This window comes from Haemaphysalis longicornis, unplaced genomic scaffold (assembly GCF_048455015.1).
Source record: "Haemaphysalis longicornis isolate Haplotype H1 unplaced genomic scaffold, Haemaphysalis longicornis Haplotype H1 scaffold_8, whole genome shotgun sequence".
NCBI classification, from domain to species: Eukaryota; Metazoa; Arthropoda; class Arachnida; order Ixodida; family Ixodidae; genus Haemaphysalis; species Haemaphysalis longicornis.
Genome location: NW_027526445.1, coordinates 190,946,159 through 190,973,482, shown reverse-complemented (window position 1 = coordinate 190,973,482; position 27,324 = coordinate 190,946,159). Strand labels below are relative to the sequence as shown.

The following is a 27,324-nucleotide window of genomic DNA, read 5'->3' as shown; positions in this document are numbered from 1 at the left end:
GTGGAGTGGACAAAACAGAATACCGCCCCATGCACAATCCTCCCCGCTGTATCTAGGTTCTGTTGCGTAGCAGCTAATTTTGCTTAATTTACGGGTGACTTGAGACAGCGCACACTTTGCCTCTGACCGAAAACATAAGGGGGGGGGGGGGGGGGCGATCCCTTTTACAAACTCCCAAACAGATGAAAAGTGGGCGAGAGAGGATAAAAAAATTCACGCATCTCCACGAAGTGAATCATGAAGAGTGGGCGAAGCACTGGGGATCGTTCCTACCGTAAATCAATCGCGAGAATGCTTACTGCTGCTAAAACGATTTCCATGCCAATCCAATACAATTCAATTTAATGCAATCCAATCCAATCCAATTCAGTTGATTTCAATCCAATCCAATCCAAATTAATCCAATCCAATCCATTGCTCCACACGCATGCGCGGCACGGCTCTCCAGAAGCACTCCATCCCTCCCCCCTTCCTCCCTCTCCTTTTGCGAACCTTTTATTTTTTTTCTTGTCACCCTTTTGTGAACCTATGTTCACAAATATTTCGATATACACGGTGCTGTGCCGTCAGCACGGACGCCGGACAAGCCTCGGCCTCAAGATGCTTCACCCCCTAAAAAAAGAAAAAGAAAAAGAAAAGGAAAACGAAGGAGGCACGCGCGGCGAGGCCGCCACACCGACGCCAAAAAGCGTCCGCATGCAGAGCGGTCCGTAGACCCACAGCAGGGGTTATCCATCAAGTACGGCGTCGACCTGGCCGCTCGACCCGGGGCGTGACGCGTTCCAACTGCGCCTCTGCTCCCTCCCTCCCTCCCGCCCGCTGCCCCACGCGCGGAGGAACGAAAAGGAGACGGCTGCGTGGTGACGTCAACAGGCCTTCTCCCACAATCCAGTACCCCCACCCCCGATGAAGCCTGTCCCGTCGCTGGATCTCCCCGTTGAACCGAAGCTAACGCAACGCAGATCACAACCCGCGAGTGAGTTCTGCCCTGTAATGTGACGCGAAATAGCGAAGTGTTGGCGAAATCACGAGTTAAAGGGACACTGAAGTGAATTTGTCAAGCTCCCGTTTTTGCTTGCACTGCGTAGACTGGCTCAAATTAGCACACTTTTCATCGTTTATCCGGTTGACAAATCGGTAATTATTTTACAAAGCGCGAAAGAAGAAAAACTACCATGCGCGGTTTGCGGCGGCCGCACCAACTAAGGCTGTGACGTTGGGAGGAGGGGCGCCGTGATTGGACGATGCCCAAGGTTAGCAATCACACAAGTTTCGGTTTCGGTTTCGGTTCTGTAAAACATAACCAATGGCTTTGTTGGATGGGCATTCTCAATATCTCAGTAATCATCGTACCGCGCTTCTGCCATGTTGTCGGCTGTAAAATGCACAAGATAAGCCTCCCAGGACGGCTTGTAGTCGTAGCATTCACTAGCCGAGACCTACGCAGTGCATGAACGCCCTCCGCGTACCCGCAGACGCCCAAATGTCATGCGCTTTTCCCCCATATTTGGAGCTTGCCTCCCTCATGCCTGTATCGTAAAAAGCGTGTTCGCACCAGGCCAAGGGTCTGTTCATTCTGGCCTGTGCCCACTGCCTGCAAGCAGTCGGTGCTTATGGCAACAGCACGCCAACGAGAACTCGCTAGCGCGCCAGTGCCAGCCTGCGCGCGTTTTGTGAACTAGTTCGTGTAGCCATGAACGTTGCGGCCCAAAAAAAGGTGAACTCAATATAGAAAACATCGGCGGAAAACAAAAAAGTTAACTTACAAAAAAAAAAGCACGTACCCGCGGGGATTCGAACTCGTGACTCGCAAAACATCTGCGGGGAATTCCCAGCGCCCCAGACCTTTTTTTTTTTTCTTTCTTTATTGCCTTCTTTGACAGGATGACAAAACAAAGACACACGTAACTGATAATCTGTACACTCAATACTCAATACAAATACTAGAACTGCAGCCCTTCTTGGGCAAGCGGGGTGATTTCAATATTCTTTCATTTCCAGCAATGCTTCAATTGTGGGTAGCCACTCGGGTTTAGAGGGCTGAAGTTTCAGTATCTGCACGAAAGAACCTATTGAATCTTTGAAGTAGTTTCTGATGAGCCTGGCATCTGGGTCGGAGTAGCGTACCGCCATCCTGTTTCTCCAGATGCTATGTAGTCCATACAGCATAATTGTGTCAAGCGGCACACCGTCCTCATTTTCAACGTTCAAAAACCGAATACCGTAAGCATCAACAGGCAAATCTTTTTTGAGTGTTCGCTGTAGGATGTCCCAAAAGAACACCGCTCCCCAAAAGTCCAGGAACACGTGCTCAATTGTTTCTGGCTTTCGACACAGAAAACACTGCACACCCCATGGCACAAACCATCCCTTTTCCTCCATCCAGGTCTTTACTTCCAATGTTCCAGTATGGAGTTTAAAAAAGAAAGATTTCACTCCACCTGGGACCGTCATTCTTTTCACTCGCTTAAGTACATCTCTCTCAGGCCTTAGATTACACTTGCTGCGGTATATTGGCACTGGCAATACACTCTCGACGATATCTTTGTACAGTTTCTTCCGACTCACCCCGCTTAAGTACTCTAAAGAAAAACGCACTGAAAGAAAACGGTATGACCACACCACCTCCTTAAAAAATCCACGTACAGTTCCCCTCATGTACTCAGAGCTCACAACAAATTCAGGCAAAAGTCTTCCAAGTCGCAGCTGACAAGCCGTCCTAAGAAACGCGTCTTCAACATCACGAAGAAACAGAAATCTATTGACCACTTGCCTTAAAAATAAGTGCGATAAACCAAGTCCGCCTTCACGCACTTTCCGAAAGAGGTTTGTTCTGTTCGTTCTTTCCCATGATCAACTCCAGATAAACACGGCGAACACACGATGAAATTTCTGAATATTAGCCCTTGAACAGTGCAAAACTTGCATTACATACCACAGCTTGCTTATAAAAAACAAATTGCAAACTGTGGCTCTCGCAAACATTGATAAACCCCATCCTTTCCACTTCTCTGTCTTTTCTCGAAGTTCCTTGAGTTGCTTGGTCCAGTAAGGGTCACTGTCTTGATAACTGTCTAGTGGCACCCCCAGGTGTTTAACAGGACTCGTGACCCGCTAGGCCACGGAGCGGGACGTGAATGCTTTGCTAATATAGGGTATATATTGTACAACCGGTTTACACTTTTATTTAGTTTTGGCATTTCAAGCCGCTTAGGTGACTATTTGTTGTACTGCGATCGTGCAGTAAGCGTCGCCCGAGTTTCCACAGTAGCTCACGTCTAGCAATTGCATTTCGTAGACGGAAAAGCGTTCGCAGATGCGTAGTGCTGCTGACCGCTGTGTTTGTTCGCCCAGCGCAAAAAAGTGCTTCCCGCGCCCTAGTTTTACGCTGTACGGTAAAAATATCAGTTGATTTTATTTGCTTAGTACCTATATTGACTTCGCTGACTCTTCTCCCGCCTTCAAGAGGCCTTATATTTTCCTACTGGCGTACCAGTCAGCGAAGCGTCGCATGTGCAGCGCTTGTGTGAAGCGACCTTGACTTGGAGCTCGATACAGTGTACAAACAAACCAAGTAAAGAAAGGCACATTCTTCCATTCACAAGTGTCCTGGTTTCGTTTCAACTAAGCGAACGAATTGCGACCAAGCAATTTTTTTTAACCTCCTTGATTGCGACGACCCGCCGGCGGCCGGCGGACGAAACGCTGGGCCGACTGACTCTGTCGGCCGGAGAGCCGTGCAGTAGCGCAGCCGTGGCGCAGCCAATTGCCAGCTCATCCCCTCCTGACGTCACACGAAAACGCCACAGAAAATGGGCGAGCGTAAAGAGAGGAGGACAGCGTTTTCGAATTAGTTTTTCTACTAAATAAAATCGCGTAAACGCGCCTAGAGTGGTCGAAACATGGCCTGGGGACTCCGGACTACAATTTGCGCTAGTAATCCCGCAATGTTTACATATCACTTCAGTGTCCCTTTAACTAACATCCTTACTTTTTTTGCGGAATCATTAGTTAACCACAACTTTCTTTTTCAATGCGGAATCACTAGTTAACTGAGCACGTCGAAAATCCCGCGTCATCGTGGTCGAGAGGTGGTACATGAAATGGCCGACAGCTGAAAGAATGAAAAAAAAAAGAGTGCTCAAATTGACGTCAAATTTCTCAGGGATACTTTGTGAACAAGGTGAAGTAACTGAGTGAAAAAAAAAATTAGGTGCCTTTTGATTTGGCGGTATAATTCTAAGGCATATACAATAGCTATGTACAGTAAGCCTGGATGAACGACTTCGCTTTACTCGAAATTCCGCTTTATTCGAACAGCAGACAGCACGTCGTACCTGCTTTTAACGAATTATTATAGCGAAAACATTCACCTGTCTCTAGGGGTTCGTTATGACGACGGTGATTCACGTGCATGCCACCGTGTATACGCACCCATGAGGGCTCTCCTAGAGCCACTAGATGAAGTTTTATTTAGTGGCATCTAGGAGCTTATTTAGTGGCTTTAGGCTCTGCTATAGAGCTCACTCCGCTCTTTTCACGGCGATATCCTTCACCCGTCTGTATACTGAGGTTCGCCTGAGGAGATACCCAGCATGCTATCGACATTGACCGCGTACAATACGGTGCTCTCTTTAAGCTTTTTCTGAAACATTGTACTACAGTCTATACCTCGGGGTAACGGGAAGGATTTCAGTTCATGAGCCCGTTTAATAAAGTCGAACCTCCTTATAGCGAACACTGACATAGCGGATTATCGGATATAGCGAACTAAATACGAAGTTCCTTTGGTCACGCTTCATTTCAATGACACCTCTATTCTTTTTATAACGAAACCGAAACCTCGAGAGCCGCGCGATATCGGTTATAACGAAGAAATATTTGGTTCCCGCGAGGCTTTAAAACTTGACAGCTAGCATAATGAAAGCACAAGTTTAAAAAAGTGAGACAAAACAACGTTTTTTAGTAGCGTAAGGCCCTTGATTGCGTGGACACTGTGAAAAACTTCATTCCGCTGATACTTTGTAAAGCCACCAGGCGAAGGCCAGATCCTTCGAGTAAATAAGAAGGCCGGCCTGCTTTGCCGAACGAAGTTTGTTCTGTTGTAATTTCACGTTCTCACATTCCGGTCTGTTTAGTTTGAAATGCCACAAGGAGGCAGATAAGGACTACCTCGTTTATTGTGGGTTCGAAGCCTAGAAAAATGCGTTTTTTATATTGAATTTTTGCGCGAGCCAGATCGCCGATTTATTAGAGCCGATTTTTACCTCTACGGTTATTACGAATATCGGACATAGCGAACTAATTTACTGCCCCGATACTACTTCGTTAAAACGAGGTTAGACTGTATCCTCATCGTGACGTAATAATATGCCCACACGGCCCTCTCGAACGCTGTTCGCGCATACGACGCATTAAAATGAACAACGAGCCACTTTTCACGACATCCTCGTTGTGCTCGCTGTTTACTTCATCTCCGCTTGAGAGTAATGCTTAGACCGCCACGAGTGCTGCCAGGTTCACCGACCGCTGCATCGGCCCGACCGACGTCTCGCACCCACGTTTATCATCACTGCGCCTTAATATCAAGCCGGCGAAGTTCGCAGTCAGTGAGCAAAACTGACCGACTTCGAATAGCGATTTTATCGATGACGACGCGTCTGGGAACGCTGACACGTGGCGTGTTGTTTTTCCACAGAGAGCACGGCCAGATCTTCGCGGCTCTGTGGGTCGCTATTGGATGCCAGTATCTCCCCGTGAACAACTTTGTAAGCACAAAAAGCATCCCTAGCGTTGCAGACTGATTCCGCCTTTGTATAAAGACTGTTCTTATCTTATCTAGTGAAAAGAATGAAGGAACAGGTAAAACTAAGGTAGGCTTGTTAACCTAGCTATAGCATAGTTTGCTATCCTGGAAGTAAGGAAAGGAACAATAGGCATAAATGGGAAAGTTGCGAGGAAAAGGTGAAAGTACCAGCCGAGAATTGACACGTCATGACACTACACCAGACTAAACGTACACGCGGTGAGCGCTGCGTTTGTACTCGCTGTTGGCTGTTCGTCGCAGGAGCCGCTCTCTGGGACGGTTGTCAATACCGGGATTGCTTTAAATTTCGGAAATACGTCGTCACTGAGCTCCTGCTATGGGGCACCCTAGAACTGATTCTGTGGTGACGTTCTGATTTAGGGATATGATTTCGATGGCCCTCTGAAGCAATAATGCACTAATACTGTTCGCTTTGATGACTTATGGAATGTCTGGTGCACGCAGTCGCGTGCGAGGGGAGAATACGAGTTTTCGGCGCGAGCGCAAGTGGGTGCGAGTGGTGAAAGCGACTGGTGAGCGTGAGTGCGTGAGGAAAAATATATTTTTCTGTGTGAGTGTGAGTGAGTGGCACCCAGTTTTGCCGAGGTGTGGCACGGAGTGGACGAAAGCATCTTTCTCACACCAAAAGCGCCGCAGGCGTTCCGCGTGCGGCAAAACTAACAATGCTGGCCCCGGCGCTAAAACCTCTCTCCTGCAAAGCCGATGCCTTACTGACCACGCCAAGCCAACTGGGTGTACTGTATGAGAAAAGAGTTGGACGTGAAGTCTGCGCACTGCCTCGCCATGTGTGGAATGTGGTGAGTACACATAGAAAGCGAATAGAAATCGTGGACTCAAATGAAATGTGCAAAATAGATATCCGTCACGCCAGACCCACACGCACGGCACATATCCACGTTCGAAAAGCGCATACCCGATACCACCTAGGACACCTACGCTTGGCGCGACTGCAGGCAACCGCGGTCAGGCAACGACCGATCAGTATACCGACTTAGAGCAAGAAAATTAATAACCTTCTCAACGGAAATTAGCTTTTGGACGATCGCTGCGGGCACAGGCTAACCGTCCGTCATTGTTTTCCTCGCAAAGTGAATACAATGGACGCAGGAAATGGCTTCACGTCATGTAGGACGCTTTCTTTTGCTTTTCGCGCGAGGGAAACGGGCCGATCAAATTGGGCCGAAAAACAAAAAGTCACCCGGGCCTGAGTCACTTCCTATAAAAAATTTGATATTCTGAAGACATCAGCGACTATCATTACAACGATGTCCCGAATCCGCCGCGGTGGCTCAGTGGCTAAGGCATTGTGCTGCTGAGCACGAGGTCGCGGGTTCGATTCCCGGCCTCGGCGGCCGCTTTTCTGATGGAGGCGAAAAGCACAGACGCCCGTGTGCACGAGATTTCGGCGCGCGTTAAAGATCCCCATGTGGTCATGTGGTAAAAATTAATCCGCAACCCTTCGCGTGGTTTAGAAATTAATCCGCAATCCGCGCGCCTCATCGCCTGCATTGCGTCGGCGCGTTAAACCCTACAGTCAACCAATAAGTTCCCGAGATCGTTCAATGCCGGTGCATGACTCGCTATAAAAAGTGTTTACAATAACGCAGGCCGAATTCAGACAGAAAACATCTGGAGAAACGCGGCTGTTCGCTCATAAGGTTAGCGTGTATAAAAAAGAAAGAAAATAGTGAATCCAGAAGAAATCGTCCAACGATGAACCAATTGCTGTGAAGAAGTCATTAAAGGGGCCACGAAGACAAAATAGATCTTTGGTTCATTAAAAACACCGCTTTGGCCCGATAACAATGATACCAATTTTATGACAAGTCTAAAAAAATACAGATATTAGGGAAAACATATAAAGTAGTTCCAAGCCATTTTTTTCGGCAACTTTCCTGTGACGTCACGGAAAATCGTATGCGCGATTGACAGCCGTCGACCTGAACTACCGTCAAGAAACATGGCTTGGCGGTTGTAGTGGAGCATCTAGTCCCATTTGATGGTACCCCGTCAACGGTAACGCGTAGTTAACACACAAAAAACTATATTTTCAGCGCCGGCCCATATGGCGTCGCTTCTGCCCATAACACGTCAGTGTAGCGCGAAATTTAAGTTTGTCAACGTTTGTATTTTTTTTTTCGGTTATAAAACGTCTTTCGTGGGTGGAATGGCGGTGAGTGAGTTACGAAAAAGACCACTTCTTTATAACTAAACGAAGTTGTATTTTGTCTCAACTGGTGTCGACGCCCGCGGTCATGTGTTCCATGTGCTTACAGCACGTAGCGAAGATTTACTGCCGTCGCCTCGAGCAGCGACGCTTTCCTTTTCCAAAGGCTACTGGCGCAGAAACTAAACTGCCTTGCGTTGAAACTGCACAGTATACAGCAAACGTTCCGGTTGAAATTACAGGGCAAGCGTTGGACGCCCGCATCACCAAGATGCGTTCCTCTTCGCGCATCACACGTTTCTCACACAATTTCTCATTTAGGCCTGTAAGCTGATTACCCAAACTTTATATTGTGTACTTGTTTTTTTCTTCTTTTTCCCCACTATTTTTTAATGTTCTTACAAAATTGTAACCCCCCTTACTCAATGCTCTTCAATGGGCCTGTAAGGTATAATAAATAAATAAATAAATAAATAAATAAATAAACAAACAATGAGTTGCAGACGGGATAGCACCCTCTCAAATGGACTGCGAACTTAGTGAGAAGAAGACCGACAACTCTTTAGGGGTAACTGACGCGTTGCGAATGCACGTGGCTATTGGCTCATCACGGTGCAAAACAAACGCAACCACGCCTCCATTCTCCCCCGTAGTATTGTACGATCGTTATTCGCATCCTTGCGAATAACTTTCGTCGTGGTCGACTGCACCCGCTACATTGACACCATCCACGCAATTATCCTTCCCCACGTAATCCCGCACCCACATTTTAGGGGCGAAGCCCCTTATGGGCTCGGGCTTTCGGCGTCTCATGTCGTCGCCGTCACCGTCGTCTCAGTAGCAAAGCACCGGGACACTCGTTTACGACTCGCGCTAGAGAGCTTCGTGCTTCAAAGACACGAGACTTTTACGGCAAAGCTGTATACCTCTACCCACCAACGGTTTCATCTCCGTTGGCAAAAACGCCAAGGCGCCGAGAATACACTTTACACTGCATGCATCGCCCCTCTCCAAGTTTCACGTTAGTGGAGATGGCCCGCGATTTTTCTCAAAGAGAAGCTTTCATGGCTGGGGCTCCCTGTATTTCCACGTCTGCGAACAAGCCCTCCCTAGACCCCACGTATATTTGAATCGCGAGGCGAGGAGTTGGACGAAGGACGTCCCGCTGTGTGCGCTATTAGCGCGCGGTGGCCACCAAAGTCGCACGCTCTTCAAAACGTGATGTGAACCGCAAGCCTATACGTCTCATAACTTGGACATTGATTGATTGATTGTGGGGTTTAACGCGCCGACGCAACGCAGGCGATGAGGCGCGCCGTAGTGGAGGGCTCCGGATTAATTTCGACCACCTGGGGATCTTTATCGTGCGCCGAAATCTCGTACACACGGGCGTTTTTGCTTTTCGCCTCCATCAGAAAAGCGGCCGCCGCGGCCGGGAATCGAACCCGCTACATCGTGCTCAGCAGCGCAACGCCTTAGCCACTGAGCCACCGCGGCGGGTAACTTGGACATGCATCTTGATTACATTTGGTAGCAACAGTCACCATGTTCAAGATCCAAACATCAGTTAGACGTCGAGCTTTTACGTCTCATGATTCGGGTATGTAGTAGATTAGTTGTCGAAAGGGGGCATTTTAAATGTCAGCAGAGCCAGGAAAAAAGTGTGTGCGAGTGCGTGTGTCTTTCTTTGGGATGACTGCCGTCAACCCTCTAGAGAAATAAAATTTAATCGTACGTTTCGCTTAAATTTTTGTCACATCTTTTACTTCATGTGCCAAAAAGCTGCAGATCATATATCCCCTTTCACGTAGCGGTATCATCGTCATCCTATTTAGGTGCACTGCCGGACGAAGGCCTCTCCCATTGACCTCCAAGCGCTCCTGTCCCGCGCTGCTCGGGTCCACAGTTTACCCCCGAATCGCTTTATTTCATCCCTCCGTCGGAATGCTGGCCTTCCCCATCTCTGGCTATCCACTCTGTTACCCTAATTTTCCACCGGTTGTCCGTTCGTCTCACCACATGGCCAGCCCAAGTCCATTTCTTTTTAGTCGCTTGAACTATGATATCTCCCACTCTAGTTCGTTCTGTGATGGCTCAGATTTTTCTGTCGGAGGGTACAAGATATTTGAAGTGCACTGGTTTCGGAGAGTCTCAAAATACTGGTAAACGCGCGGCCTTTAAAATACTAGCCGATTCGGATCCGCCCGAAAACACTTCGATTTTCAGCGGTTTCTGGAGTTGGCACACGAAAGGATCTATTGTTTCCTCAACAATTGTTGCTCGCTTCAATTTGTTTCAAGCATTGCAACACACTTGCTTCCTACACCCGCGGAACGCGCAACAAAGCCCCCAAACAAATGAGCAATCACTGGAGAGGTGGAACAAAGTTCTGCTCGCAGCTACTCTGCGGCGCTGGATCGGAAACATGGAGGAGAGGAGACAAAGCAGACAGCTTGGCTTGGCTCGAGGCTCCGGATTACAGTGCATCAGGACTTGAACCGAGGTAGCGCACTGGTTGCGCATGTGTGAAACACAACGGCGCTGATACAGTCGATCCCGCTTATTACGAAAACATCGGGAAACTGAAATCCGTTCGGTATATTCGCTTTTCGCTATGTATGGACACAAAATCGCTGTATACAAATGGTAACGGGAAACGAAGATTTGATCGTTATGGCCGCCATTTCTTTAAAAGATGGTTCGCTAAAAGTGGGATATACTGCACGTAATTCCAGCAACGCGCGGCACTGTGAACTACCGAGACGAAGGGTTTGCACGCCGTAACTAAGTCGTAAGGAAATTCGTTATAACCGGGATTTCGTTAAACAGGTAACATGATTTGCTCTCTGCGTACAGGAGTGGGTCGGGGCCCCGCTATAACTTCGCATAAAAGAAGAATTCGTATAAAGCGATTTCGTTATAACAACGGAATACTGTATTTAGAAACGTGCTCGTTTGTATATTTTAAAATGTAAACCGCGACTGATATTTTACCCGCCTTAACGGAAAAACGGCGAAATGTGGCGTCAGGCAGGTGCGGGGCGCGGTATATACGCAATAAGTGGGGGCGATGGCATTGACAAAGGCGCATTAGTCGCTTTTTATTTTTTTACAGGTTTTACATTGCTTTGAAATCCCCCGTCATACATCTGTCACACGTCAAATCAAATGTATTTCAAAGCGAATGACATTAGCTGTTAATGACATCCGGTCTCCATGGCAAAGGAAACGTTATTTGATAACGATAGCAATGACGATTAGCAAACTAGCAGAACTGCGTGGTAACAATTAAAAAACGTGCGCACTTCTTATTTCTCGAATAAAACAAATCAAGTTTTTAAGATTCTAAAAACGTGTATAACAGTGAACAGTGAACAGTGAACAGTGAACTTTATTGACATCATGTACATGCACATGTACATAGTACACAATGCCGGAGGCCGGCAGAAAAAGCCATCTCAAGGATAGCTTGACGGAGCTGCGGGCCCCCGTTTTGGCGCCAGCGTACAACGGTGTTCTCAGTACATAAAAAAAAAAAAAGCCGCTTAGAAACATGGCATCCATTGCGCCATTGAAAAAAAAAAAAAAAAACAGACAACAACAACAAGAGAAGGAAAAAAGAGAAAAAAAATGTACTGATAGATAAATCACTTAATAAAGGACCCGAAGGAAAATGTGAGCCCACTACAAATAACCACGTCTTGCGTACAAACCATACACAAAAGAAAATGAACACCAACGGATGTATTAAATAGCTCAATACATATAGATTACCTTCAAAATACATGCATACAGATTAACATAACTTTGTAATTTATATGGAGTACACTATAGATATATAATTGCACAAATCATTCAATACACGACCGAAAGGAAATATGAGTTGGTTACAAATCGCCATGCCTAGCGTACACCGACATATTCTCTATAGCTGACACTCATAGGCATGCGCGAGATATTATATAGTGTCAATGTAATTATTTGCAAGAAAGGAACGTATTGCATTGAAAGTGTTGCTTTCCAGCTGAAAGTTAAATTCGTATAAAGCATTTAGTAGCCTCGGAAGTCTGTTTCCTAACATATGTCGCCCATATGTTATTCTACAAGTTTTAACAGTCCAAATTTCGCAGTTTCGCGTTTTAAAAGGCTGACAATTTCTTTTAAGGTTGGCAAGTTCAGTCAAGAATACATGTTTCCCCTTTATTTCTTGTTTATAGGCTTTCGTTAATCTAAAGTCGTACATCTTCTCAAAAGGCATTACATTATACTTTTCAAACAACGGGTAGGTGTGAAAATGTGAAGGCACGTCCTCTACAGCACGTAGAAATCTTTTTTGTAGACAATACAATTTTTGTATGTTTTCTTGACTAGTGGATGCCCAAACTAGATGGCAATAGTTAATTCTTGAGGAGAATAAAGAGTTGTAAATTAATATCATTACATGTCTCGGAAGGATCAGGCGATTCCGGTAAACCAGTCCCACTATTTGAGATAACTTACTTGATATTGTGTTGATGTGCTCGTTCCAAGAAAGGTTTTCCTGGAAGACCACTCCTAGTGTTTTAATGTTGGGTACAATATCAACCGGGGTCGAATTCAGCAGTATTTGTTGCATTAATGTTCCCTTCTTATTTTTACTTCTGAATATTACAGATTTGGTTTTGCTCGTGTTTATTTTAAGATGGTTTTTCTCAGTCCAGCTATTTAGGTTTTCCAATACAAAATTTGCTTCGCCAACTAATTTGTCCGCCGAATTTCCTCGTAAAAATATGCTGGTGTCATCAGCATAAATAATAAATTCAGCGCTAGGGCTAATGCTGACCACGTCATTAATATAGATATTAAAAAGAAATGGTCCCAAGATGCTCCCCTGTGGTACACCAGAAGATAAAGGCAATAGATCGGAAAAACAGTCGTCGATATGAACCCTTTGTTTCCGATGTTCCAGATAAGACGTAATTAGGTGCGCGGCATTCCCTCGAAAACCGTAACGGTCAAGCTTTTTAATTAGAATTTGGTGATTTATGTGATCGAAAGCCTTAGAGTAATCAATAAACAGCCCAAGAACCAATTCTCCTTCAAGCGCTGCCAAAAGTGACTCTTTTTGTTTTAGCAATGCGAACTCCGTACTAAGTCCTTTGCGGAAGCCAAACTGTGAGCTGTTTAAGAGACTGTGCTTCTCTTCAAAATCTGTAAGACGATGTAAAATAACTTTTTCTAGCACCTTTGACATGACCGGCAGTATAGACACGGGACGGTAATTTGCCATGTCGTTTTTGTTTCCTTTTTTTGTGTAAGGCTGTTACACGGGCTACTTGCATTTTACGGGGGAAAACAGCCTGGCACAAACATAGGTTAAAAATGTGGGTAAGTATAGGCGCGAGCAAATCGGAGGTGTACTTTATGGGTTTAATTTGGAAGCCATCGATATCTTTAGCCGTACTGGTTTTTAAGCTATGAATTATATTTGCTACTTCAGCCTCAATAACTGGTTTCAGGAAAATAGAGCTGCTGTTATGCGCAATATTTTCAACGTCATTCTGCACTGTAGCAGGGTGTGAAACCCCTACAAAGTATTGATTTTGGCTTCCATAAATAAACATCGCAAGCCCTAGCAAGTAAACGACAGATCCACGACTGAATAGCAGCGACCATGGTGGAGCTTTGAGAGGGTGTTGTTCGCCGTCCTCTGCTTTCTGCTCTATGCAAAAGAATACACAGGGGAAAACATTGACGTATTCAAGGGCAGTAGACACAGTGGTCATCGGCTTGTAATTAAATTTCCTTGTTTAGTGACGTGCCGCTGTTGTCGAGGCTAGTCATTCGGTTGGGAAGCTAATGCGAAACGTGTTCAGCGAACTCACTCGACCACCGAATGCCGCTCGCGTCCAATGTCAGTTGGTATGCACACGACACGCCAAGCTCATGGCATTAACAGATAATTCCATTCGCTTTAAATGACATTATATTCGCTGTGTGAGAGGAGTATTGGAGTGTAACGAGTTCGAACTTGGCGGCATTAATTTGCGGCATTTTTTTTTCCGGCCTAAAGGCGCTAAAGGCTTGACTAAAAAATGAATTGACTAAAAAATGAAAAAAATAATTGGACCTTCGTACATTGTTGGCCAAAGCACGGCAGCCCAGGGGTGCTGCTTTCGCCTTTTTGGATCAAGGAGCGGCGCAAAGACTCGATTGGCCGGAGAAATGGTGTGACGCAATCGGTGCGCATGCGCAGTCGGCCCGCCGTGCGCTCGCAGCGGACGCCCCTGTAACTTTATACGCCGCTTGCAATGCGTTACTTAAAAACCGTTACTAAACCGTCAAATACGAGCTCCGAGCGTTTTTACTTTGCGTTGATGCATAGCTGGCGTAATGCATGGTTATCTTCTAAACCACGCGAAATGACTCTCAAAGCGGGTACTTTTTGGAGAGGGCAAGTTTTGCCTACACCCCTCGTAGTTTCCGACATGCCGCCTGTGATATAATAAGGTAATTGCCTAATATGACATTTTCGTGGATAACGAGAGCATGTCTGTATCAAAGGACGGCGTTGTAAGGATGACAGCCGCAAATGAAATCCGAGAAAATTCAGACATTGGGCAATAAAACGAAAATTCCGACAAACCACGAGTTTCCGGGGAACAATTAACCCCGATAAACAGCGCCCCAAATTAGACCCCCTATTAGAAGAATTAGACATCCTATCCTCTGATAAAAAGTGACACGATGTTTTACGGTCTCACCGAAGAAAAATAAGAAAAATTTTACAAATTTTTGTATCTGCAACTTAATGTGAACTTGACGAGATGGGTTCACATCCGAAACTGATTTTCAAAAGTGCTTGCTTTTAATTCCCCGACGAGGACCTACAGTCACTTAATACACATTGCAGCAGCGGCACTCGTGAGTTTAGGCGGTACAGACCCGCCGCGGTGGCTCAGTGGCTATGGCGCTGCGCTGCTGAGCACGAGGTAGCGGGTTCGATTCCCGGCCGCGGCGGCCGCTTTTCTGATGGAGGCGAAAAGCAAGAACGCCCGTGTGTACGAGATTCGGGAGCACAGTAAAGATTCACAGGTGGTGAAAATTAATCCATAGCCCTACACTACGGCGCGCCTCAACGCCTGCGTTTCATCGGCGCGTTAAACCCTACAATCAGAATCAGTTTAGCTGGTATAGTATTGCATCTCATGCACTGTGAGAGCGCAATTGACATTTATCTTTCACCACTTGCATCATGTCGAACTGCGCTCAACAAGGTTGCTCACAGTTCTTCGAAATGAACCTTAGCATGAAGTTCAATGCACACTGCAGCTGGCCTGACCACAGCCAAATCCTGCCTGCACCAAGATACTGCTCTAGCGGCGCGAGCATTTCGGGGTGAGGAATTCAGCGTTCACACACACTAGTGTGTTGCCTTGAGTTCAGGATACAAAGCATGTAAATTCCTAGACTGCTAAAGTGCTTGCTTAGTGCTTGCATTACCACGCTGGTGTTTTAACGCGGATGACTCGGGGCTTGGCATTATCTACCGCAGGTGTATATGAGTAACGTAGGTGCTTTTTGGTATGTGTCTGGTCTGTGATTTTTTTTTTATGTTCATTACAATTAACTGTATGCTAGAGTACGAGGGCCTTTTCTGAAAACTCTAAAAATATATATTTTACCACGGAGCAGTGCACGTTTAGGTGTGAGTGCTTTCGTCGAGTTCGGTAAAAAAAAAAAAAAAAAAAACACGAATCGCAACGTTTGATAGTAAAAAACCATACATTTTTAACAACAATGCCAAAGTTATGTCACGTGTACGGTTAAATCTAGCAGTAGAAACGATTCTGAAAGCAAAAAAAAAAATGAAAGAAAGGTTCCCAAACAAATTATATTTAGCTTCCGTCTTTCACACACTCGTAGCGAAGCTGCAATCCTGAAGACTCCCTCGGGTTCAAAGAAAAAAAAAAAAAAAAACCTCCAATCTAGATTCCATATGTCAGCAGTAAGCAATGCACTTGTTCTTGAGAGTGTCAGTAAATAACTTTAAAAAGCGCGTAGCTTTCTATTAAAGAATTTGTTTTAATTTTATTCCCTAAAATAGACATTCCACCAACGTTCTTTTTAAGAAACTCATGCAGACCGCATAATTGAGAAATAATTCACATTACTTATTCATGCGATGTGACTCTAAGGGTCAATATAAAGAAACAGCCGGGATAAAAAAATGAAAATACCACGCCGCCAGATGCTTACCACGAGCAGATGATTCACATAAATGAGTTCAATAGCCCAGCACACCTGGCAAAGAACATTTCCAAAAACGCAAGAGCATTGTCTTAGAAACGCCAGAATCCAACACCTCCGAGGCACAGGGCTCCATCCTGAGTTAAGCGTTGGATATGGGGACCCCAGTACCGGTCTCTTCTTGGCTTTCTGCGTGCAACTGGTGCAATGTTGTCCCTATAAACCTCCCTGTTATGCCGTAGGGCAATCTATCGCATTTAAAAAAAATTGTCTGCGCTCTGGACAACGGGACAACCACGCAAAGTAAAACACGGGCTTTCGTGTTTATATCATAGATTTCTCCAGTCGGCAACACTATTTCCCGAATTGGGGAACGTGGAAAAACCAATGTTCAGCCACGTTCTGGGAAAGAGATATTTCCACATCGCCCCGGGAAGAGCAAATTAAAAAAAAGATAGAGAGGAAAAAAAAAACGCACCGGGTGTACTTCTGCGCGAGATAAGCTCGCAGGAAACGAAAACGGCCAGATATTTCGCCCGTCACGGCGTCTTAGCCCCCCAAGTGGAGCTTTCGGTTTTATCTCCAGCATGGACACTCCACACTTACGCTAAGTCAGTCAATCGATCGTAGTGGCTACGACATCGGAGAAATAAAATCGTGAATGAATGAGCGACGTCGTGGGCACGCCCGCCTGAACTGGGGGCCACAGCTGTATTTCAGCAACGGCGTCGCGTATTTTAAGCGCGGCTTACGAAACGCGGGCCGCAGTCCCAGACGAGAGATAACGACAGCTCGCGCCCAAATCTCCTGACGCTCGGAACACCGTATCAGTGTTCACACAGCTGACGAAGGTATTTTTTTTTTACAAGTTAAATTCGTTAATCAGCGTTCTTCTTTTCCTTGGTTTTTTTTTTTTTTTTTTCCTTTTGAGATACCGTAGGCACGACTAGTAGGGACTCTGAGAGACGACAGCGGTGGGACAGTGCTGAGGATATTGCGTAGTGCGGTGAGGACGCCGTCGGCATGAAACTGGAGCGTTGTAACGGTCTCGAATTGCGAGCGTCCTTGGCGTCCCGAGCTCTGCTCACACACCCAAAGATGCATCACGGGAGCACGGGCAACACAATTTGGGCGCTTACTAAACTGTGATGGAGGTGAGGCAATAGTGGGGAGATAAGGGAGTTTGCATATACACTATCACTCCAATCCGGGCACGGAAGTTGATCACGGCCACAGAGCTCGCACGGGTCGCCTCTGAGCGCATGACGACAGAGCCGATCGCCAGGTCTCCAGATTATGTCACTCGCGACGCGACACAAACGTCGCGCTGCTCGGGCAGACGGCGCGACGAAGCGGCGCGAACAGCTGGTCGGGCCAGTGGTTAGTTATCCAGGAAGTGGCGGCCACCCGACACCCGTCGCCGCCGCAGCAGCGACGTCAAAGCGCCGCTGGCATCCGCGGCGAGCGCCGCGTCCCGAAAAACCTCACCGCGGAATGCGAGCAACTAGCAGTAGCGTTTAGGCCTAGTTAGACGCTCGGCACACTCACCGGCGCTCCTTGGGAGCGCTCGCCGCTTTGGCAGCACTCATGCCGCTGGCTCGTCGCTTCAGCGGGGCTCGCTGAACGCCGAGGGAGTCGCACGCAGTCTCAGGACACTGCTGAGGATTGCATGCAGATTCCGGGATCTCCACGATTCGGCAAATGTTGGCCACTTGGAGAGGCACGACGGGGCGACGACAATCGGTGACGGTGAATCCAACCGGCACCGAACTCACATCTAAAACACCGCGATCACCACTCGACCGAGAAGGTAGTATTCGCCGTTGGTTTCGCAGACGACACGAAGCAAGAACATCCCACGGGGAAACGCACGGTTAGAACATAATCCGGCCTTTTCCTCGAGGGAGCGCCACCTGTAAGCGTGCTGCTTCTTCCGTAGACGCTGGCGGCGCATGGCGGCACTTTCGGAAACCACAAGCTCGCGCGAACTGGTTTGAGTGTCGTGGCGCGCGGCCGACCGCCCTTGCCGGAGCCGGTTCGTGTCCGATAAAAAGCGAATAACACACTGATCTCCGAAAAGATCCGCGCTGGCGTTGCATAGTTAACACTGAGCTATTCGAACAGGAAACAGAAGGGAGGCGTAAAACGAACCTGGAAATATGTGCTGGGGTGGAAAACTACAAACACTATCGATAGTTTTTGTCGACTGTGCCGGATAACGCCGGATGATTTTACTACAGTTCAATGCGGACAGATTGTATCGATAACCCGCACTTGCGCTCAGGTGCTCCAACGGCGTGTAGCTTCACTCGTGGTTCGATTCGTGTGTGGGCAGTTGAATAAAGTTGCCGCTGCTTCACTTCCATGAGAGTCATCAAACGTAACCTTGTTGGCAGTAACTTTTGGCTGTTAATTACATCAACGTAATGGAGATAAAGTTAAACTGATACACTGGAGTAGTATGAATGCGAAAACCTTGCCGCAAACTGTATTTCACATTCAAGAAACGGTCCCACAACGTTTTTGGTGGAAGGGGAACGTAATACGTGAAACTGCGTTGCATGTCTCGTAATGTTTTCGGGTGAACGTTATTTTTATTTTACAGCTAGTTTTCATTGCGCCAATTTGATGTGTTTTGAGGCTCAAACACTCCGCGAGATTCATAATTATTGGCGTTGTCGTCATGTTCAGGCCTAATGGAAGCTGATATTTATAAATGGCGAGGGATACTATTTCCTGAACTGTCCCCTACATTGACACCGTATGCCCCAACATCTTCAGAGTAGCGTAGAAGCTTTCGAAGCGATTTCTACAACCAGTTATAAAAGTGATAAGTATTGATCGCATTTTGATAACGTACTGTATCTCAGCGGAATTTCTATTGTCTCGGCAGGGGTTCTCCGATAAAGCAGGTTTCAATGCCGTTGTTCTAAGGCGATATATTACATGGTGAAAACCAAGTGACATTTTTTGTCGCCTATGAAAACTGCTATTCATTGCTTTGTAGCTGACGATAGATATAACTACTTTTATGTCAGTCGGTTACCTGTAGCTCATTACGATTCGGCCATGGACACTATCAATACTGCTACAGATAGACTCGCATCACTACCGAGCGCTTCCATCTGCAACACAATAGTTTTCGAGCCACTTCCGAATAACAAATGATGCTCAGACGGCCAGTAAAGCGTGCGCGTAAAAAATTGAGCCTTTTCGTCAATGCCTAACTCATTACCATCAGCGTCAGCCTATCTACTCCCACTGCCGGGCAAAGGCCTCTCCCATGGATCTACAATTATCCCGGTCCTGTGCTAACTGCGACCAATTTATCTCCGAAAACTTCTTGATCTCATTCGCCCATCTAACTTTCTGTCGCGCCCTGCCACACTTGCCTTTTCTAGGGATCCACACTGTGGCCCGTACAGACCAACGGTTATCTTGCCTTCATTACATGCCCTGCCCACGCCCATTTCTTCTTCTTAATTTCTACTAATATGTCCTTAACACGCGTTTGCTCCCTGACCCACTCCGCTCTCTTCTTGTCCCTTAATGTTACACCTATCATCTTCCGTTCCATTGCGCGCTGAGTCGTTCTCAATTTAAGTTGAACCCCCTTAGTGAGCCTCCAAGTTTCTGCCCCGTAGGTGAGTACCGGTAAGATGCAGCTGGCATACACTTTCTTCTTCAGGGACAATGGTAGGCTGCCATTCATTATCTGAAAATGCCTGCCGAATGCACTCCACCCCATTCTTATTCTTCGAATTATCTCTGCCTCATGATTGGGATACGGGGTCACAACGTGTCCTAAGTAGATATATTCGCTTACCACTTCCACGGCCTCTCCACCTATCTCAAACCGCTGTGCTGTCCCGAGGTTATTGATCATTACTTTAGTTTTCTGCATATTAATTTTCAGACCCACGACTCTATTCTGCTTGTCCAGTACAGTAATCATGCTTTGCAATTGGCCCCCCGAGTTACTTAGCAAGCAACATCATCAGCAAATCTGAGGTTACTGAGGTATTCTCCATTAACCCTTACTCCCACCTGTTCCCAATCCAACGTTCTGAATACTTCTTCTAAACATACTGTGAATAACATTGCAGAGATTGTGTCTCCTTGTCTGACGCCCTTCCTTATAAGTATTTTACTGCTTGCTCTCCTTATGGAGGATGATGGTAGCTGTGGACGCATTGTAGATATTCTCTAGTATTTTTGCATAATGGTCATCTACCCCCTGGTTCCGTAATGCCTGAATGACTGCTGAGGTTTCGACCGAGTCAAATGCTTTCTCATAATCTATGAAGGCTATATACAGGGGTTCAGAGTACTCAGCGCACTTCTCTATCACCTGATTGATCGTGTGAATATGGTCCATTGTTGAATAACCTTTACTGAACCCTGCTTGTTCTTTAGGTTGACTGAAATCTAAAGTTGCAGAAATTCTGTTAGCGATTACCTTGGTAAGTATACATTGTAGACGACTGACAGTACGCTGATCGGCCTGTAATTTTTCAAGTCCTTCATGTCACCTTTCTTATGGATTAGGATGATGTTAACGTTCTTCCAAGATTCCGGTACACTTGCGGTCATTATTTTTGCCGGTTTTACCAGAACAATTTTTCCGCCATCCTTCAAGAGCTCTGCTGTTATGTGATCTTCACCAGGTGCTTTGCCTCCTTTCATTTCTTTCAAAGCCTTCCTCACTTGTTCGGTCGTTACTGGTGGGATGTCTATCTCTTGTGAACTACTTTCTCGTTCGGCATTATCCTGGATGTCCCGGCTACTGTACAGATCTCTATAGAACTCCTCGGCTGCTGTAACTGTATTATTCCTTTTTTTAATGACATTGCCTTGCTTGTCTCTAAGTGCATAGATATGATTTTCCCCCACGCCTAGACGCCTCTTCATTGCTTTCAGGCTGCCTCCGTTCTTTACAGCGTATTCGATCCTCTCCATATTATACTTCCGTATGTCAGCTGTCTTACGCTTATTGATTAACTTCAAAAGCTCCGCTAGTTATATTCTGTTAGCTGGGGTGAATATTGTCATGGTTTGCCGTTTCCTAATTAGATCTTTCGTCTACTGGGAAAGTTCACGAGTATCCTGTCTAGCCATCGTGCCCCCGACTTCTACTGCACACTCCGTGATAATGCGGGTAAGATTGTCGCTAGCTTCCGGTGTCGTAAACTCTGCTTCCTCGTTTACAGCTGAATATCGGTTCTGCAGCGCGATCTTGAATTCTTTTACTTTACGCCTTACTGTTAGCTCATTAATCGGCTTCTAGCTTGTTACGGTCCCTCCTAAATCTAGACTAATTCGAGATATTAGCATGCGGTGGTCACTACACCTTACCCTTCCGTGGACTTCCACATCCTGCACGACACCAGGGTTATCGCATAATAGGAAGTCTATTTCATTTTTATGCTCACCATTCGGGCTCCTCCACGTCCACTTCCGACTCTCCCGTTTGCAGAAGGTATTCATGATGCGTAGATTATTCCGTTCTGCGAACTCTGCTAATAGGTTTCCTCTGTTATTCCTACAGCCCAGACCACTATAGTTCCCAACTGCCTTTGTTCCAGCCTGATTCTTGCCTACTTTAGCATTGAAGTCTCCCATAACATCGGTATACTCTATTTTTACATCAGCCGTTGCCGATTCCACGTCTTCATAGAAGCGATCAACTAGTTGGTCGTCGTGGCTGGATGCGGGTGCGTAGCCCTGTACCACCTTGAGTTTGTACCTCTTATTAAGCCTAATCACAAGACCGGCTACCCTTTCATTAATTCTGTTGTATACGTCTATGTCGGCAGCTATGCTTTTATTGATTAAAAATCCCACTCCCAGTTCTCTTCTATCTGCTAGACCACGATAACATCGGACGTGTCCATTTTTCAGCACTGTAAAGGCTTCACCTGCAGTCCTCCTAACCTCACTAAGCCCTATTACACCCAATTTAATGCCCTCTAATTCCTCGAACACCTCTAGACTCGCCTCACTTCATAACGTTCTCGTGTTAAACGTTGCCAGGTCCAGATTCCAATGGCGGCCGCTTTGAAAAAAAGAAAAAAAACAATGAAGAGAAAGTACTACAAGTTTGGTCCACCTGAAAGACTGCATTAGCAGAACAACAATCATGCGAAAAATTCAAATAGCTTTGCTGGATATTGATAAAAACACACAAAGCAGTGGCGACTCCCCAACTCCTTTCTCTGCGGGCCCTTATGATGTGACATGGTTTATCACAGCGCGATATCAGAGGTTTCGGTTGGTCGCATCACTTGAGTGCTGACGAGAAGTTGACACGCTGATAACCCTGTTTTTTTTTTATTACATTATGCTCATTACGTCACTGCTTACGTCGGGTCGCGCGAAATTTGAAATCGTTCTGGATTTTTTAAAAATATTTTTACACCGAAGCTCTCTATGCCTAGGATCCAGCAGACCGTCTCCTGCGACAGGCAAAGCGTAGAGAACAACTTTCAGCGTATCGGAGAATTCATAACAGGATGCAAAGCGTCATAGGGCCTCCATATTTTGATATAAGATGGCGCATATTTTTCCCAAAATGTCTTCCTAGCAATGCATTTGTGCGTAGAGGTGAAGCCAACTTTCGGCGGATCGGTGTAAGCTTGGTTTTTGTAAGCCGGCTTTCCCCCCAATGTGTGGTGCCAAAGAAGCATGGCCATGTACGGAGGGAGTAAAAAAAGGGGGTAAAAAGTGCATAGAAGCCGTGGGGCACCGCCGCCGCCTCTTTGCCGAGTCGTATATACTTAGGATTGTTCGTTTTTGGGTAAAACTCGATTTTACCCGTTTTTACTCCCCGAACATGTTTAAGGAGATCTAGGTTAAACCTGATTTCTCCCCAGGCGGACCTTTTCAAAGAAGCGATCTCAGGGATTTATACACCCCCCTAACACCCCCCCTCCCAGAAGGATTTCGACACCCCCCCTCCCGCCCCCATAAAGCTTCCACAACCACAAGCAACCTGCCCAGGGATTTATACACACCCCCCAAACCGCCCCCCAACACCCCCCCAGGAGAATTTCGACCCCCCCCCCCACCCCCCCACTCCTCCCAAAATCGCAATTCTGGATAAACACCTGAGCGATCTGCACAATCGTGCGCTGACGGTCCACCGTTCTCAACCAGTATACTGGCTGGAAGCAAACCACACAAGCGCAGGCTGGCAAATGCTGCACTGACAGCTGTGATGTGGAGAGAATTCCTTTCTCCCAGTGGAGATACGTTCAACAATCGGACAGGTCTCGAATGAAGACCGGAAAGTTGCGATTGCAGATAGTTATGAATGTAAACAAGGATGCGTAAAACATCGACGACCAGGTTTTTTAAAATAAAATGTCTTATTTCTTGAAGGTTACCAACGCTCTTGACTGTCATTATTACCGATTTATTTCCAAACAGACACAGAATTTCGAAGAGTATTTGCTAGTAGCATCCTCGATTAACCGCACCGGTGCGCACCATCTGTCCTCGATAAACGGGGGCGCACCGTCGCGGGGCTATTTTTCGTTGTCCCCTCGCGCACTGTGAGAGTTGACGGTGCGACGGAGTGCAAACCCGAGATGCATCGCGGACAACGCCGGCAACGCCGGCCGGCGAAGCGGCTTCCTCCGCCGTCTACTGCAGCGACGGCGCATCGGTACAGTGCATGAATTGTAGTACAGTGAACTAGAATAGGGATTCTAGTTCACTATAATTGTAGCATCGATGCACTCGTGTGAAGGTGGAACGGGGTGTATATTGTTGCTGACAAGCATGAGTTTCTTGCGAATTAATCAGACAGCGATGCGACGGGCTCATAACGGGCGTTAATGAGGGCCAGAGATTGAAAATGAGGACGCGAACTTCGTCTACTGCAAAGAAGGCTGAATGCATGGCCAGCCAGTTGGAGCTTTGCATTCGCTTCGTTCGATTGAATTACACGAACAGTTACTGGAGTGCCTATAGACCACGAAGTACTACATGCTTTGCTGTGGCGGAAGGGCGGAACATAACAGGCACTCGCGTTATGGCTCTCAGAACGAAGATGAGAAGCAGCTTGTAGGCAGCTGTTTAGTGGAAGTGGTGAAGTGCGTTGTCGCGCATGTGTGACGGATATGGCTTGCGTGTACATATAATCATTAGCTTTTAATAAATATCACTTTGTAGTGGCGCTGTGTCATATTACGCTACTTTTTAGCCACTTGTGAACGTCGTTTTGATGAGTTGCTTTCACAGCCTAAGGGATGGCGCTAGGGTAGAACCACTCAGTTTGTCGTCGATAAATGCACTGTGCCGGTGCGCACCGTCGTTGGGCACCGTGCACCGCGCCGGTTTTGGGGGCAACCCCGGTGCGTGTTTATCGAGGATGCTATAGGAAATCCTGATGACCCCCCCCCCCCCCCCCCGATTACCAGCTTAAAACAAACATCAATGTTAACGCGGTAGAGTTAAAAAGCTCGCGACGCCCTCCCATAAAATAAACTCAGCGCATTACTTCGTACATCGGTATATTTAACCCGAAAAAACCCGAATTTCCGAATGGTTTTACAGAAAACCCGATTCCCCCCCCCCCCCCCTTAAAAAACGAACAACCAAGTACACTCCTGGCCACGGGGGTGCCCTTCTTGCCCCCTACCTTTCGCAGCGCTTCCGAAGCAAGGAAAGCAGCCGTTCCCTGGAGCAGCGCAACACTGGAATGGGCAGCCCATGCGGCACCCGGGCAGACCTGGAACACCCGCTGTACTCGGCTCCCAGAGCTCGGGCCCTGGCCTCGCTCCCGAAGGAGATAAGGCCGAATTCCCTCAACAGCTGGGCTGCACCACACCCGGGTACAACTGCAGCGGTCGCCAACGAACTTTGGCGGTCGCTAAGCCAGTTTGTCGATGACGCAGAAGTTCCTGCCACCGATTCCTAGCTCGGACACACTGCCAGAACTACAGAGAGAGAGAGAGAAGGCTCTTTATTGAAAAAAGGGCGAACGTTTACCTCCTTTGTATTTTTATTTTTACCGTTCTTCTTTTTACATACTTTGTTAGAAGCCTTGGATTGTCATAAAGATGTGAAATAAACGCGTTCAACAACAAGAACTCCCTTTGACATTAATTGCGCAATGCCGCGCGTTCATTGGCGGCCAGCTGCGCAGCGCACCGTGATTGGCGTAGCCGGGCTATAATAAAGCGTCATTGTCTCCACCCGCCAATCGTGTGTGTCTTTACCTGGGACGTAGACATCGGGCCACCGAGTCCAGGATTCCTGCCCAAGCGCCCCTAGTTCTCAAAGCTGCCACCACGTGCCGTCGTCGAATGGAATTTTGCCTACACTTCTAGGCACTGTACCTACACGGCTGTTTTCCCTCATTCTTGTCCCTCATTCTTCTCGGGGCGGTCGCGGCGTTCGACCGGTTTGACTGTCAAGTGCGACGGCGCGGTCAACTCCTTCTCCTCAAGTTAATTGTTCGTCTGTGAGCGGGGAGTCACTTCAATAGAGTTCCCCCGCGACTATTGTGGGATGGCAAGCGGATGCCTCAGAATAGTTGAAGCTTGAGCCGGTTTGTGCAAAAGTTGGGACGAAGCGAAGACGAGACGCTTCGTCCCGTTCATTGCGCTGCCCTCTACTCCGAAAGCGGATGCCCTCTGCGTTAGGATTTTGGTGGAGCTTGGAAAGGTTGTCCGCTGCGAAGTAATTCACGACAACTACTAGATATACGGCTTATGTCTATCTACGACGCTATTTTCCTGTTTATCTCACATTTCATACCACCGGAAAAAAAAAAAGCATTGGATAATAATTACTTATTTCGGACAGCTACAACTGCGGAACGATATTTTCGAGTAAAAAAATTATACGGCAGCAGCCGCCGTTTCTTTCTTCCGAAATTTGGTATTCTTGAATGGCTTTTGAGAAAATTCAAATTGCAGGGAGGCATCTAATTACGTGAGCAGAAAGCATGAAATTTCAAAACGCGTTCAAAACAGTACCTGCGAGCGATGTTCCCGGTGCGTCACCTTAGCTACTTCAATGAAGTTCTGGAATTGATTCATTTTATGACATCGTGACGTATCAATAATTAGTTTCAGAATTCCTCTGTCACTGCTCATTATTACCTTTCCGCACGATGCGAACTCACGGACACACCACTAGAGATAAAGATTTGTAACTAGTGCTTCAACTAAGGGCTTAGATTCCATATGAGGAATATTCTACATATATTTATTTATTTATTTATAACTATCTCTCAGTTTCCTCGATAAGGCATTGAGTAAGGTAAGCTAAAAAGACACAAGTACAAGTTTTAACATGTGTGACAAGTAATGCGTGAACGGGGTATATAAAAATGAACGCTAAACATAAGAAACGCATAAAACAAACCTACACATAAATGAGGATCTCACCTCATGGCAGAACAAAAACTGCAATTCACTGCACGGATATCGCGTCTGATGAATATTAAATTTTACTGCATTTCCTGCAAACGATGTCGATCGCATGAAGACTCCTAACCTTAGGTGGCTTCATTTATTTATGTTGTCGGTCGCCCTCCAAGCCCGTGGTATTCGCGAGAATTATTCGTTTTAAAAGTATTCACATATACTGTTTTCTTTTCCGTTTTTCTTGTTTTTCTAGAAATAAGAATTCCCGTTGCCAACGCGCCATTTACCACAGCAGAACGCCTTTGAGGCGATATAAGATTAACAAGGACACTGCGCTAACATGAGTGCTCACTGTATATGAACTCCGAAACGTATTGTAGAAAAATTCTGAATTTAAATCACCCCGAATATGTGTACTCCAGTTACAAGGCCGAATACAATCCGCGAATTGGAGTGAATTGGTAAACATTCATGTTGGATACACATAAAGAAGTGCGGGGGTCACGAGCAATAGCGTTAGGTCAAAAGGGGGAAATCCCCGCTTCACGTTTTATGAGGCGCACCACAATGGATTCCTCCGGATTAATTTTGAACACCTGGGGATCTTTAGAGTGCGCCGAAATCCCGGACACACGGTCGTTCTTGCTTTTCGCCTCCACCAGAAAAGCGGCCGCCGCAGCAGGGAATCGAACCCGCGTCCTTGTGCTTAGCAGCGCAACGCC

The 27,324-nt window shown here is 46.6% G+C and overlaps 1 protein-coding gene across 1 annotated transcript in view; it reads right to left on the bottom strand.

Annotated features, from left to right (window-relative positions):
• LOC144149808 (hypoxia-inducible factor 1-alpha-like) overlaps positions 1–18,109 on the bottom strand; it is a 235,900-nt gene extending 217,791 nt beyond the window's left edge. Inside the window, exon 1 of the mRNA XM_077681457.1 lies at positions 17,772–18,109. Within this exon, the coding sequence (XP_077537583.1) occupies positions 17,772–17,812 (41 nt within the window). The 5' untranslated portion in view covers positions 17,813–18,109. The remainder of the gene's footprint in view (positions 1–17,771) is intronic.
• Between the last annotated feature and the right edge of the window lie 9,215 nt (positions 18,110–27,324).